General features: G+C 42.4%; 1 protein-coding gene across 3 annotated transcripts in view; it reads left to right on the top strand.

Moving 5' to 3' along the window:
- The window catches only part of ADAMTS17 (ADAM metallopeptidase with thrombospondin type 1 motif 17), a 189,827-nt gene that overhangs the window by 30,858 nt on the left and 144,903 nt on the right, over positions 1-14,066 (top strand). For all 3 annotated transcript variants that reach the window (XM_086620322.1, XM_086620323.1, XM_086620324.1), the window contains exons 5-6: positions 7,947-8,030; positions 8,614-8,771. In XM_086620322.1, coding sequence (XP_086476448.1) covers positions 7,947-8,030; positions 8,614-8,771 — 242 coding nt within the window. The remainder of the gene's footprint in view (positions 1-7,946; positions 8,031-8,613; positions 8,772-14,066) is intronic.

Consider the following 14,066-nt stretch of genomic DNA (forward strand, 5'->3'; position numbering starts at 1 on the left):
TTTTAAATAAAGTGATCTGCCTTAAAGTATTTAATATCTATTTATGTTACAAGAATTTCTGAAGGGAAAAAAAAAGTCAGCATTACAAAATACTGTTTTATTGCTCCCTTGGTAAATGAGAATCTTAGGGGGGAAAAAACCCCACCACCTTCCTCTAGAATAACAGCTAAGAAACCCAGCGAACCCCTTTTGCAACCCAGAAATAACAAGTAGTGCTTCATATAGCGAATACTGTGTTTTTAATGATATTGGGTAGTTCTGACCACCCCCTGAACAGAGAATAGATTCACATTAAAATTACTTGTTTTTTCAGAAAGTCATTGTAGAGGTGCAAGCTCTTCCATTTACTAAATTAATATTTGAAGTTGTAAGATACGTTTTTCCAAGATCATGGAAGAATTTCCTTCTAAAGTACTCTGTAATATATGAGTAGGAACAAGCATGGCTCCAGGGCTTTGAGTTGACTTTAAGTCACCACCTCTAAAATGAAATATTTTTTTTGGTTTTCTGGCAAGGTATTTGATTCAGCATGATTTTCCTAATGAACGATTCCTCGTGGCTTTGTGATAATTTTAAAAAAAATAAACCGATAAAGAAGTAGTCAAATGCCACCACGTACATCTGTCGCCTCAGCGAGGCAGTGAGTTTATGGGCGTGCTGGATGTAAGGACATGGACATGGAGACATATCAGCAGAATTAGAGAAAGGCAAAACCAGCTACTTAGATATCTGTGCTGATTTATTTTTCTGCATTCAACTGCCTTGGTATTGGGCTTTTGCACAGTGTTGCCGTGTTTGCCTTTCAGTTCTTGTCTCTTTGCATCCTTTGGTTTGAGTGCATCTCTCACTTCCTGCTGTTGCTCAGGCCCTTCTTATGTAACCTCTTCGTCTAAATTCTGAAGCAATGGGCCTTTGTGGTAAAACATGCCTATTTTGCTCACCTGCATCTGGCAACTATAATTCCTCATTGCATTTCATCCATGTGGAGGCTGTTTGGATGGATGTTCTGTTTCTTATGAAGTCTTGTGTTGCTTTTGTGACACTACATGGCTTCACATAAACTGAACTCCAGGTTTCTCAGCCACCAACTAGAAGACCAGTGCATTGGCTTTCTCTTTTCCTCACCGCTGTGTTTCTGTGTATCATTTCACAATAGCTGCCATTTTGGGCTTGGTTCAGGAGCAGTTTCTGAAGCATAAGGCATGCACTTTCTCACAGGAGTGTTATGCTTTCGTTTTCTCTTCATCTGAAAGAAATGGCCAGTAAGACAAATAGGAGATTCTGTCTTCATAGACAGACAAACTGCACTAGCCTCTACTGTGGCGGGTCTTCATGACTTACTCCTTCAGCTTCCTGGAGAAAACTCTGATTCAAATGATTCTGAAGCATATGATAAATGAGGTATGAGACCCTTTGGAAAGTTCTGTCCATGGCCATGGTGTTTTTAATGGTGAGGAATGACTGGTTTCAGCTAGTACCTGAACAGCATATTGTGAATGTTGGCTCCTTGCAATTGTGTAGTGCTTACTTAGAAAACCAAGTCCCACTCAGACTGACCCTCTAAGCATTTAGAGATAGAGATGTCTGAATTTCAAGACCACAACATAGTAATTTAAAAGCTGCTTTCTATGGGTTTGAAAACCTAAAAAAAGATTTGTTGAGTTTTTTCCTTCCCTAAGTGCATTTTTTTGGGTTTTGGAATGAGTTACAACTGTGGCTTAGTTTTGAGAGAGTACAGCATGCAGGGGTGAGTTACTGTAGTATGTGGTAGTTCTCCTGCAGCTGTTGCTAAGCCATGTGATTAGCATGGAAGCTTTTTGCAGCAGCAAACAGTAACTTGAAGTTAGGAATCTTTTGGATGTCATTAAGAGGGAAAATTTTAATGTTGTTCTTTAGGAATAATACTGGTTTACTCTCTGAAGCCTTATTTTACACTCTGCAGATCGTTTTTCATTTTGGATTTCCCTTGTGAGAGATTTTTCTGTGTTAAAGAAACCGATAAAATCATTTTTATCATGCATGCATTGATGGATTTATCTCTGTGCTTTTAGGGGCTGGCACTTAAAGGCTCCAGAGCTGCCACTGATAATCAGCTTCCATACCCTGATCTGGAATTTTCATAATGGGAATAGGGATGTAAGGGAAAAGGATATAAATATTTGATCACTGTCTACACGTTTCTCTTTTCGCTCCAGCAGCCCCAGGAGAAAGAGTTATGTCAACTGATTCTTATAAAGAGCCATGAATATGTTCTTTTTTCATAATGTTTAATGGGGTAATTTGAAAGCTTGGCTTTAGGTGGGTGTTAGAAATCCTATAGCACTTTTCCAAACAAGTGAAAGACAACCTCAGTAACCTGACTAATGCTTCTGCTGTCCAAACGTCGTCCAGCCGCCAAGGCAATGGGGAGGCTCTCGCTTGAGTGCAGCGCTTAGGGAAGAAAAAAGAAAAAAGTCAATTTACCCTCAGGGCTGCTGTTCTGAACTCCAAAACATCTGAAACACACACGTCTCCCTCCCACTGTCCACCTGCAGAGGAAGCTCTTGAGAATTAAAAAAAATTAAACTGATGTAGTTTAGTTCCTCTCTTAGTCCAATTCCTCATGTCTAGGTTGTGCTTTATACATGCTGAGGCAGGCCTGGACAGCTCATGCCAAAGCTGCATTTATTCTGTCCCTTCCATGTCAAAGCTATAACGAGAAAGAAAGGTAGGAGGAATGCAAATAGAGGAGGAGGAAGAGGAGGAGAAGGATGATCCAGGCTTCAAGCTTTTCATTTTCTCTAGGGCATTCTGTGCAGTAAGGCTCTGTCAGGGAAAGGCAGATGAAGGCAGAGACAGGCTTTATTCTTTTTCTTGTTCTTCTGCACTTCCTCTTCCATATTACTATTTTGTGTGACTCTCTACTATACACCTTTCTGTTTCCAAAACACACTCTCTCTACTTGTGATGACTGCTCACAGAATGGAAGTTCACCAGCAAGAGGGCAACCAGTGCTCAGGACCACCCTTCAGCCACACTGACAACATTTCACATCCCATCCCTTCAGCTCCATGACCAAGAACCTCCATTGCTCTTCCAGCCAAGCTGCTTTCTGTCACAGTGGTGATGTCCTAAACCAAAAACCTTTGCATTTTGTTCCACAGCAGTGTGTTAGTGGGTTTCACGCAGCTGGCGCTTGTGTTCTCAGCTGCCTTATTTTATTAAAAGATTCTAAAATACCCCAAATATTTTTACTTTTGCCCTGTTGGAAGTGGTCACAGCAGCCTCAAGGGTGTGGTGCAATTGCAGGCTCGAGGGAGGGTGGCCCACGGCATGGCAAGTGGGAAGGGAGGTGTCTGAGTCAGATTCTCCATTAATGCATGTTGTCTGTGCTGCAGGAAATCTTGAGAATGTCTGCACTGGGAAATACCATTCCTCCTCCCCTGGTACCAGTTATCCCAGCCACCTCACTGGGTACTGTTAGCTGATGTGCCGATGATAGCCAGTCAGACGTGTGTCTGAACAGCTTCAACACGCCAAAGTCTGTGGTGATGGTTTCCTTGTGGGTGAGAAGGGCAGAAGGTGGTTGCAGCCATGATGGAATCTGATTCCTAGGAGGAAAGATCAGTAGATTTGAATTCTTAGTTTTAAAGACGCCTGAATTCCGTGACAATGCTTCTTTTGGGCACGACCTGCCTTGCACAGTCTGGTTTAACGCTGGACTGCCAAAATGGCTGTGAATAACCCGTGCTGAGCACAGTCTCCTCGTTTTTCATTGAGTCCTTTAAGGTCTGGTTGTTTTCTCCCTGGGGTTCCTCCTAGCCTTAACGATCACAGTTTGAGCCAGCTTGGGTTTTCATTTGAAAGGACGGTGTGCTGGGCACCGCGGGCAGGATGCTGGCCATGGGGGGCTGCTGAGGAGAGACCTGGAGTTGCCCGTGCCAGACACGGCCGGTTCCAGCCGGCCTCACCGCAGGGTGTAGTGCAGCCCGTCAGCAAAGCTGTTGGCGCCTCTGTGGAAACATGTTCAGGGAAAGGCAAAGGGCTGCGTAGGCAGTGAGGAGAAAAGTGTGAGGAAAAAAGTGTGTGTGGGCAGGAGGCGCTCCAGGTGCCCGAGCAGGGATTGCCCCGCAGCCCGCGAGGCGGCCATGGCGGGGCAGGTGGCTGCTCCCTGAGGAACAGTAGCCTGTGGAGAGCAGCCTGCTCTGGCGCAGGTTCTCCTGACAGAACTTGGCCTGTGGAGAGGACCCATCCTGCAGCAGGGGAGAAGCGTGAGGCGGCAGGAGCAGCGGAGAGGAGCTGTTATGGGCTGACCAGAACCTCCGTTCTCCATCCTCCGGCGGGGTTTGCGGTAAGAGGCAGAAAAGTCGGGAGTGGAGGGGAGAAGTTCAGCTTGGGAAAAAGTGGTGGGATGAGGTGAGGGGAAAGAGGTGTTTTAATTTATCTTTGTTTCTCTCAATACAAATTATTTTAATTGGCAATAAATGAAATTTTCCCCAAGTCAAATGAGTTTTGCCTATGATGGTAAGTGATCTCCCTCTCTTTATCTCAACTCACAAGCTTTTTCATCTTATTTTGTCCTTCTGCCCTGTTGAGAAGAGGTTATGAGAGAGTGGCTGGGTGAGGTGTGGCAGGCTTCTCGTCAGAGAAGCCCAAGTGCCATGGGGCTGGTTGCCCCTCAGTCTCCAGCTCCGTGCCTCCATTTCAGTCCTGCGTCTGGGCTAAGTGCAAGGGCAGATCACTTGTGCAGAACTGTCTTGTGTTCTGTTTTAACTTAGAAGGTCCTCTCAGTATAGTGAAGGAGAGTATATGTCCTGTACTGACTCAGTTAATGAATAAGAGCTGTTTGGGTGGTGATGTTTGCTTGTGCAGACTAATTTGCAGGCACGATTTTAGGTCTGTTTTCTTGTTAATTTGCCTGCAGATCTTAGCTCATTTTGAACGACAAGTTTATTTTTGGGTGGAGTGTGAACAGTTCTCGGCTAAATCTATGTAGACCTTTCTGTATAAAACTTTATAGGGTGCTTTTTGCTAACTGGAAAAGAAATAGAAGAATCGGCAAAGGCACACTTTGTGTCCCCACTTTTCAACGTGGTTCATGAAAACGTTGGAAATTGTAAATGTGATATTTTGACAGTGTCCTGCAGCTCTGGAACTGGACCATCTTAAATCACAGTGCTTATGTCTTCTTCAGCTAAGCTTGTTATGATCATACTTTAAATTCTGAGAAAGTGCAGAGTTGTATGAAACAAACAACAAAAAAAGATTACTCTTCCTCTGGCAACTGTCTATCCATCTCTCAGAAAAATTCTTAAAACTTCATTAAGAAATTATTTACCCCAACATGTAGGTATTGTTAGCTATCGTACTTCCTTGCCTTTTGCTAGTAATAAATCACCTACTTAGAGATTCGTCGTCATAGTTAAACAACTCATAAGCATGGCCAGAGTATGCACTGCCACTTTTGTTTGCACCACATCTTTAAAATTCTGTGCAGTCTATCCTAAAACATCAGGAGAAATGCTTCTTGCGAATACACTTGGATTTGTGCCGAAACGATGATCAGCATCCTGTCATTAGCAGCCTGGTGGGCCAGCACTGTGGTGTCAGGCAAGTTACAGTATGTGTACCTGTGCTCACATTAACCTACTGATTGCAATGCAAAGGAACCAGTTGGCTGCACTGAACCAAGCATCTGCCTTTTAATCCAGTCAGAGCTCATGGAGTGAAAAGTCTGGTTCAGCCTCTGAGGCATTCAGTGTTGGGGGATGGAAGCAGAGCTAGCTGGAGCAGATCTCGGATGAGAAAGGATCTGCCTCCTCTCTAGGTGGATTGTGTTTGAATGCTTTAGTTGTGCTGAAGTAGAACAGCCACTTGTACCAGTCAGGCTTATTTAGAAGAGAGAAAGGTTATTGTCCCTACTAGGCAACACAAACTAGTATCAATCTGGGGCTTCTTTGGGCTCCATTTAAGAGAAAAAGCAAACAAACCTTGAATAAACAAGCAAAGTAAAGCCTCTTTTGCATGCCTAGTGTCTTTTTGGTTTAGTATCCAACTGTTGCTGCTGCTAGATTGGGCTCTTCTGAGATCCCTAAGGGATGCAAATACAAATGCAGTTATCCTTAAGACAGAGAGCACAAGAGAGGCTGATGGCCTTCAAAATGACGTGCTAAACTCTCCAGCAGCTGGTTCTTGCTATGCAAGTTTTGCCAGTAAAAGCTACCTTTTGAAGTCAGTGGTGTTTGGATCTCTGGGTCTGGAGCAGGCAGCTTGTCTGCTCTGATGGAAGGGCAAACATCATCATCCATTAGGCTTAGGAATAAGAACCTATTTGTGTACTCTCATTTTATGAGTAGAAACTTTATGGGATGGTCAGAGCTAGCAGTGAGCTGGGCGAATCAAAGGCATCCATCACATGCAAATGTTTGTCAGTCTCTGCAAGTAGTACATGAGAGATTGACTCGATCAGCATGATGCCCCATTGACCCTCTCAACTGAATGTCCCAGTCTCCATTTACACATAGGTCAACTGTCAGAGCCCTTCTCCACAAGTGTCAAGTTTATCCCCTCGGGTCTGTAGCAAGAGGCCTTAGCTACTCTACCAACATACCACTGAGCTAAGCAAATAGTACCAGCACTTGTATACATTTGTGTGCCAGCCTCGGGGAAGATAAATGGCTTATTGTGCTCAGACTGAAGGTCAGTGGGTCAAATACTGAGTAGTCTGTTTTGCAATCAGTGCCTAAATTATAGGAAACGTTTATGTGCGTGCTTGAATCCAACCCCAAACACTAAAGAGCTTAAGAACGCTCTTAAACTGAGCACATTCCTGAGTATTTGCGCAAATAGGAAAAATACCGAGCGTTGAAAGCATAATATCCAAAATGTGTTCATGTCTTGGGTTTGTTTTAGGAAGCTAGCTGAGTCTGTTGATATTTCTAGCCAAACAAGATGTGGATAAGGAATATAGATTACCTGCGGCCAAATACGGCCTCCCATTAGTGAAGACTACTCTCTTCAGTAGCTTTGATTTTATTTTTTTGACTGGGTAGGGAATACAATACTCATCCAAAAGTTATTATGTGGTATTATACACCTTTTTAAAATAAACCTCTCCCTCACCTTTTTTGATGTAGTCTAGTTAAAGCATTTGTACATGGAGAAATGGATGGAATAAAATTCTGGCATCAATTAAGATCTTATGTTCTAACCTATAAAAATGAGGTGAAGTATCTGAGCTGGAATGCAAAATCTGGAGAAAGTAGTAAGGTAGTTTCCGGTGCTATTTTTGTATTTCCTGAGGCTTGTGTCATTATGTGCTGCCTTATTACTATTCTCTTATAGAAGATATGAAAATAACAGAGGGAAATTGCTTTTCCATTCTATTTCCTGACGTCTAAAATGCACCATTATTTCATTTTGCATTCAGATATCTCTGGTACTTAAATGCTGAAGATCCATATTAGTTGGATGCTTCATAACGTATGTCCATATTCCTGAGACTTTGGTTTATGTTTAGAGTTCCTTTGTAATATTTCTCTCCTTTCCTTTGTTTTTTCTCTCGTTTGTTTGTATTTAAAGTATTTTTCTTTCTGCAACTAGCTTGTGTATTTTTTTGTTTTATTTTTTTTATGTTTTTTTTTGTCCCGGAATGCCAAATCTTGCTCAGATGAGTCTGTGACAAATTGGTCAGGTGGTCAAGCCTAGTGCAGTACGGTAGGAGCAAACCTACTCTGTTTTTGCAAGTGTTTTAGCTACACCATAGTATGTGGAACTGTGAGAGTGGTAACACAGTAGCTCTTAAAAATTCTTTATTTCATTGAGTGTAGAAGCACAACCCATTTGAGTTTGTTTTGTGTCATTTTTTTGAAGGACAAATGTCTAACTTTTAGTCACAATTAGTTCCTTCAACTGTGACTAGGTCTTTGTATTGTTACTTATACACTGTTTCCTTTGCATTTTGACAGGTGTACAACATGTTTCAACATCAAAGTCTTGGAATTAAAGTCAGCATTCGAGTGACCAAACTAGTCCTGCTTCGCAACCGTCCTGTGAGTTCTAATTCATTTTTACCCTGCTGCTATAATGGTACTGCGGTAGTCTCACCGGCAGAGCAGGATCTCTGTGCTGGGGTGGGAGGTGGAAGAAGGGCATGCCTGGCCACACGATCACAAGTTGAAGTAGTCCCTGCCACACTTCACCAGGCAATGAAGTATACGGGGCTGTGGGAATGAAAGGAGCTACAGTTCTTTTATTTATCCTTCCTGCTAAATCTTTGTCTTGTTGTAGTTGCAAAGCAGTCTCAGGAGTTAACTGTTACAAAGATTAAAAATTATATGGCTCTGGCATCAAACATATAACATCCAGATTTACAAGACTTTTGAATGTAGTGCTGTATTAGAAGCTTATGACTGCTGCCAGCCGATGGAGGTTGTTCGGTAAATCAAGTGAGAGAAGTCAGCGTGGATTACAGATTATCTAGTTCAGTTGCCCAGATGAAGCTGGTTTTGCACTTTTCATTCTATCCCATCTATATCTTTGAGTCTCTGATTTTTCATCAGAGGTCTAATGCTTTATGTAAAGGCTCTAACTGATATTTCTTCTTTTGTATCTCTTTTTTTTTTTCCCCAAAAGGCAAAGTTGTCTATCGGGCATCATGGAGAGAGGTCTCTGGAGAGCTTTTGTCAGTGGCAAAATGAAGAATATGGAGGGGCAAAATACCTTGGTAACAACCAGGTTCCTGGTGCGAGGGATGACACCCCTCCTGTGGATGCTGCTGTTTTTGTAACCAGGTATAGTAAGGTCTGATTTACCAGTTTACTTCAACCAGTACTGGCCCATAGTCAATGCTGGGGTTGTCTGGTCTAGCAGTAATCTAAGCAGATGATTTGTTGATGATGATACATTTGCTACCTACGTGCTGTTCATGTGGTTCAGATGCCTCAAATGCAAGTGATCTGGCTTGTTTCTGTGTATGCGCAACAAGGTTGTGCAAAAGCATCTCTCCTCTTGAACCAGAGTGGTGGTGTAGTCGTGGTCACTATAGCATGTAGTAGTCAGGATACAGGCAAGATATGGCTGTAGCACAGGTTATACTTGTTTTCTCACACTAGCTGGTATAAATGAAAAAAACAGGGGAGGTTTTGGAAGAGAAGCCCTTTTCCTTAGAAGAAAGAAGCTATGGAATTGAGAACGCAGCTGAGAACAAGGTACTCTGTGTGTAATTAGGTATGAATCAACTGAACAGTCTGAGAGGAGCAGACAGTGTGTCACTAGTGGGGAGGTGGTGAGGCAGTTATCTCCTAAAGAAAGTGAGAGATTAGTACTATAAACAAAATTAATTTTCTCTCTCTTTGCCCTAGGAAATAACCACTTTATCATCCCTCCTGTCACAACTGAGATACAGGAGAGGTGTCGTTCTTAATTTGTTTGTATATTTGAAAACTGCTGCATTTATTTCAGACATGAAATAATCCATGTATGAATACTAGAGCAAAATTCCTTGCAGCCCACAGCTCTGTACCTATTGATGTATCAAACACATCAAGATATGGCCTAGATAAAGTAAGCAAAAAGGCCTGTAGCCTTTTTTCTTTTTTCCTCTAACTTCTCTACCTGAGCTCAACCTCGCAATACAATGCAAGTCCCACCATAAATTTTGAGTAGCAAATCCATGGTCTTTTAAATTGATTGCATACTTTAAGATGTAGATGAAGAATGCATTGTTATAGAAATGATCTCTGAATAATTAAAGTGAGCACAAAAATGTAGTGTAAGATGGATCTGTATGTGTTAGAAAACACTGCTTCCTACCCACTTCTTCCCCAACTGGAGGCAGGAAATGTCTGCACTGCAGTTCAGTATTACTCACCTCTTTCACCCTTTTTTCTCTGCCAAAAATGTAAGTAGAAATACATGTTTTTGCATAAACTGCGATTCTGATTGTAATACTCTATTGTGTTAATAGTCACATTGCAAACTATTCATGGGATTTTGGTGAGCGTTCAGTAAAATAGCTGGTGGGCAGGGCATGGGGCCAGCAAAGTTCCTAAGAATGCACCTTCACAGACGGGTGCAGTTCCCCCAAATCCTGCTCTCTCCTCTGTATTCAGTGTAGTCCAACCAAGCACTTAAGCAGATACTTAACATTTTAGACAGGGTGGATAGTTCCTTTGAAGTCAATGGGCTGCACATCCTGGTTATAGTTAAGCATGTGCTTCATTGGATCAAGGCCTAAATAAATAACTAACATTTTTGTTAAACTCATCTGGGCATCCAGTTGTCCTGCATGACAAGTGAGGCATACAGAATCTCTTCTGATGTGCTCTAAGCACAGGATGGAGGGAATGAGCAGAGCATTTCATCTGTGCGGTCTCTCTGCAGCTTATAAAATTGAATGCGTAATGTCAGGCTAAATGAGTGGGACTCAGGCATCTGAGGAAGAATTGTAGAAAGAATTTGAAGGAAGAATTGTTCAATGTATTTGCAGAGTTTTGCAGTCAGAATAGCTGGAGAAGTAGAGGTTTGGTTAGGTTAGAAACTAGTTTCAGATTTGGTGAGAAAGTTCAGGCCAGGGAGCACATTGCTGTGCATAAGAGCAGCGTTTTTCCTGTTTGATAGACCAGCAGTGTGTATTTGTCGTCTTTTTCCTTCCTTCTCGCTGTGTCTTGTCATCTTTAACCCATCCGGCCTTCTGCCGCGTTGCTTGGAAGACTTTTGGCCCAGCAGCCTGACTCCTGTGTCAGGGAAATGACGTTTTCTACTCTTGGCTTTGGAAGTGTGTATGTGTGCGTGTGTGTCCCTGGACCCTCCCCAGACTGTACAGATGGACCAGTGGTAGAGGATATGGGAGCAACAGCATGTCCAGCACAAGCAATTGCGCCAGAAAAAGCAGAAGCTGAATTTTCAGCAGCTGCAGCTGCTTTAGGACTAGAAACAGATTCTTTGGGGTCAACCTCTGAAGAATCCCTCTGGTTGCAATCTGGCTGTGTTCATTTGAAACACCAAGGCACGTCTGCCTTTTGAAACTTCACCTCTAACTGATGTTCCCCATATTCTCATTTGTATGCAAAAGTAGATTACTAAGGTGGCAAATATCCCTCCTGTGGGATTTTAGTAGTATCCACCTGATTGAGTTCCAGGTAAGAGGCATACTGTATCTGTGAAATAAGGTGTACCATTGTCTGGTTCAGTAAATAAATGAGGCAGTGTGAATAATCTATTATAGCACTGAAGGTCTGAGTCTAGTGTTGTGGTCTCTATAATCATCAGTCTTTTCTTCTTCACATTCTATTTTTGAACTTGCAGAAATTCATATCTCTGGCATCTAAAGACAATGGACTTCCTATTTTAATGGGCAGCTGACCAGAATAACTTCTGTTTGCAGAATCTGTATCTTAGTGATCTTAGAAGCATGTGTCATTTGAAACACATTCCTCCTCTTGATCTGTCCTTTGCATTCCCTAAGGAATCTTCACACATACTGATGTTCTCCCAACCTCCTGGCTGTAGGTGTTTGGGTCACTTATTAGACCATAGGTGATGTGACAGGAGAGCAAAGAATGACACAACACTGATGGGAACAGAATTCAGAGCTGTCATTAAGCAAAGACTTGTTTTTTTCCTGACATACTGGTGTAGTTACTCAATTTGCAGCCTGCTCCTCCCTTCCACATTTCTTCAGACTTTTGCCTTCCCATTAAATGGGCAAAGGAAGCAATTCAATGTGCATCAAGGAAACTGGGCGCGTAGTGCTACTAAATGTATATATCGATGTGGAAAGTTGTTTTTGGCAGGCTTTTGACTGTACCAGTTGCCTCTGTCCTTTAGCTTTATGAACCTGCAGGGTTAAACTGGTCAAAAGGTGCCATTTGAGGGATGCTGGGAATTGGCCATTAAACAGAATATTTCTTATTCATGTTGTACAGTTCAACTACTGTCCTTCTTTCTTACAGGAAAGACTTGAATTGCAGAATTTAGCTTAGTACAGTTAGGTATTTTTTTCCAGTTTGTGTGAGCCAGATGGAAGAGTGACTGTAGGAGGAGTTCTGAGCTCTTCTTTTCTGGTTATTTTGATTAAACAAAACAACTGACTTGTCATTTTTTCAGGAGAATTGTTTAAGTCTGCTAATGGAAACATTATGTGCAGTACCACAAGTGATGACTGAGAATTTCACAGGTCCCTAGGAGATGAGAACACTGCTTGATACCGTCAGTGGCTAAAAGTGAAGAGTAAAATTGCTTCACGACTACAGTGTGCGATGTCAATACGTTATCCAAGGCTTAGCGCGATAAGGTCAGGTCTTGGATTTGAACCGCAGCTCCTGGAGTAAGAGTTTTATTCCAACGCAGCTCTATAAAAGATTCTGCTAACAGAACTATGTCCCTGTGGTAAGAGACCTCTGCACATGCAATGAATATTAAGGTAGCTTTTTTATATCCTTGGAGTATCATTATAGTATGATTCATGTCAAGCTCTCACTTCAAAATATAGATGCAGTCAAGCTTAAAAATGCACCAGAGAGACCTGTGATTGAAATCTTTTTAGCAGCAGATCAGCTTCAGTGCCACGATGGGGCCATCTTACCTCAGTGGTGTGACTGATCCACAGGTAAGACAGATCTTTCTGAATGCCTTTTCAGTCTTCGGCTCCCCTCTGGCTGTCAGGAAAGGATTGCAGGAGTTTCAGTGTATAGGTTTTGTGATGGGGTGGCTGTTTGCTTTTGGAAGAAGACTGAGACCCACTGAGCTCCTTTGTGACTAAAGGTTTGGATGTGCTTTTCCGTTTGGCCACAGAGTTTTGGGGTATAATGTTTACAGTAGGTTCAGATTATTTAAAGCCTAGCCTTTTAGTACAAGATCTTTGATTAGGCGGCCGGCATCTCTTGGGCTTGTCTTTATGACAGTTTGAAGGACGGGCTGAGGAGGTTTCATGCTTTCAGGCCCACATGCAGTGAACTGGGCAGCTATGTTCAGTTCTTCTTGCTGACCTGTTCCAAACCCTTCCCTGACCAGGCAGCATCACAGCACTCTCTTCACAGACAGGGTTGTTCTACCTCTGTAGGAGAGTCTCTTGCAGCAAGTTGTGCTGGGTCATTTAATAGACCCTTCATTTTAAGGCACGGTGGTAATTTCTCCAGGGAGCTGCCTGAAAGTGCCAGACACCTTTCAGTGGAGAACACAGTGCAAGGAGCAAAATTGCTGTGCTTTATTTGCAGAGCTGGCCAGCCCTAAAGAGAGATGCTTTTCTAGCAATGGCCTCCTGCCATCTACTAATAGTTCAGCTATCTGTTGTCACAAGAAAAGCATCTGTTTGATTTACCAGTTTATATAACATAATAAGTCCTTAAATAAACCTCCGTCACGTTGACTCTGGGAGCTCAAGCAGACGTGTTTGTGCCAGCTCCGTCAGGAGACTGTCATTAGTCTTCTTTGGAAAGGCTGGAATGCCAAGGTGCCGAGACGCAGTAAGGCTGCGGTGAAAAATGAAAGCTGGGGCCAATGTGCAGTCGTAGCTTCCGATTTTGTTTTGTTCCTATCTGATTTTTTACAACTTCTATGGTTGTTACGGTTTTTCTGCATCGCAGCATGGTTAGTTTTCAACGTCTGCTTTACAAGAGCTGGTAATAGCTGTTGTTTCTCTCCTTATGAGCCCTGACAACTTGATTTGTGACTTTCAAAGGAGTTTAGTGTGAAGGGTTTGGGTTCATCAGCCACAGTTCTGGGCCTTAAATCCCATTTCTTATAAACCCTAGTTTCATATTTTTTTTCTCAAGAAAAAAATATTTTTAATCTTTCTCTAAGTATTTTCTTTTTCTAAGTACTTATCTTTAAGTATTCTCTAAGTATTATCTTTCTCTAAGCATTTTTAATCTCTCCCCTGCCAAAGTCTTAAACTCAAAATCCCCCTGGGGACTCAGGCATTTCAAATGACACACTCCAAATGTACTAATATGCTTCTCTCACTAGCCTCCCCACAGGGTGAGGAAAGCCATAATGATAGGGATTATGGTTCCTTGGCTTCCCTTGGGTTAAGGAACTTCTGAAATGTTTTAGCACATGTGATGCTTCTCTCCAGCTCCTCTTCG

Source organism: Tauraco erythrolophus, chromosome 14 (assembly GCF_009769465.1).
Source record: "Tauraco erythrolophus isolate bTauEry1 chromosome 14, bTauEry1.pri, whole genome shotgun sequence".
Classification (NCBI taxonomy): domain Eukaryota; kingdom Metazoa; phylum Chordata; class Aves; order Musophagiformes; family Musophagidae; genus Tauraco; species Tauraco erythrolophus.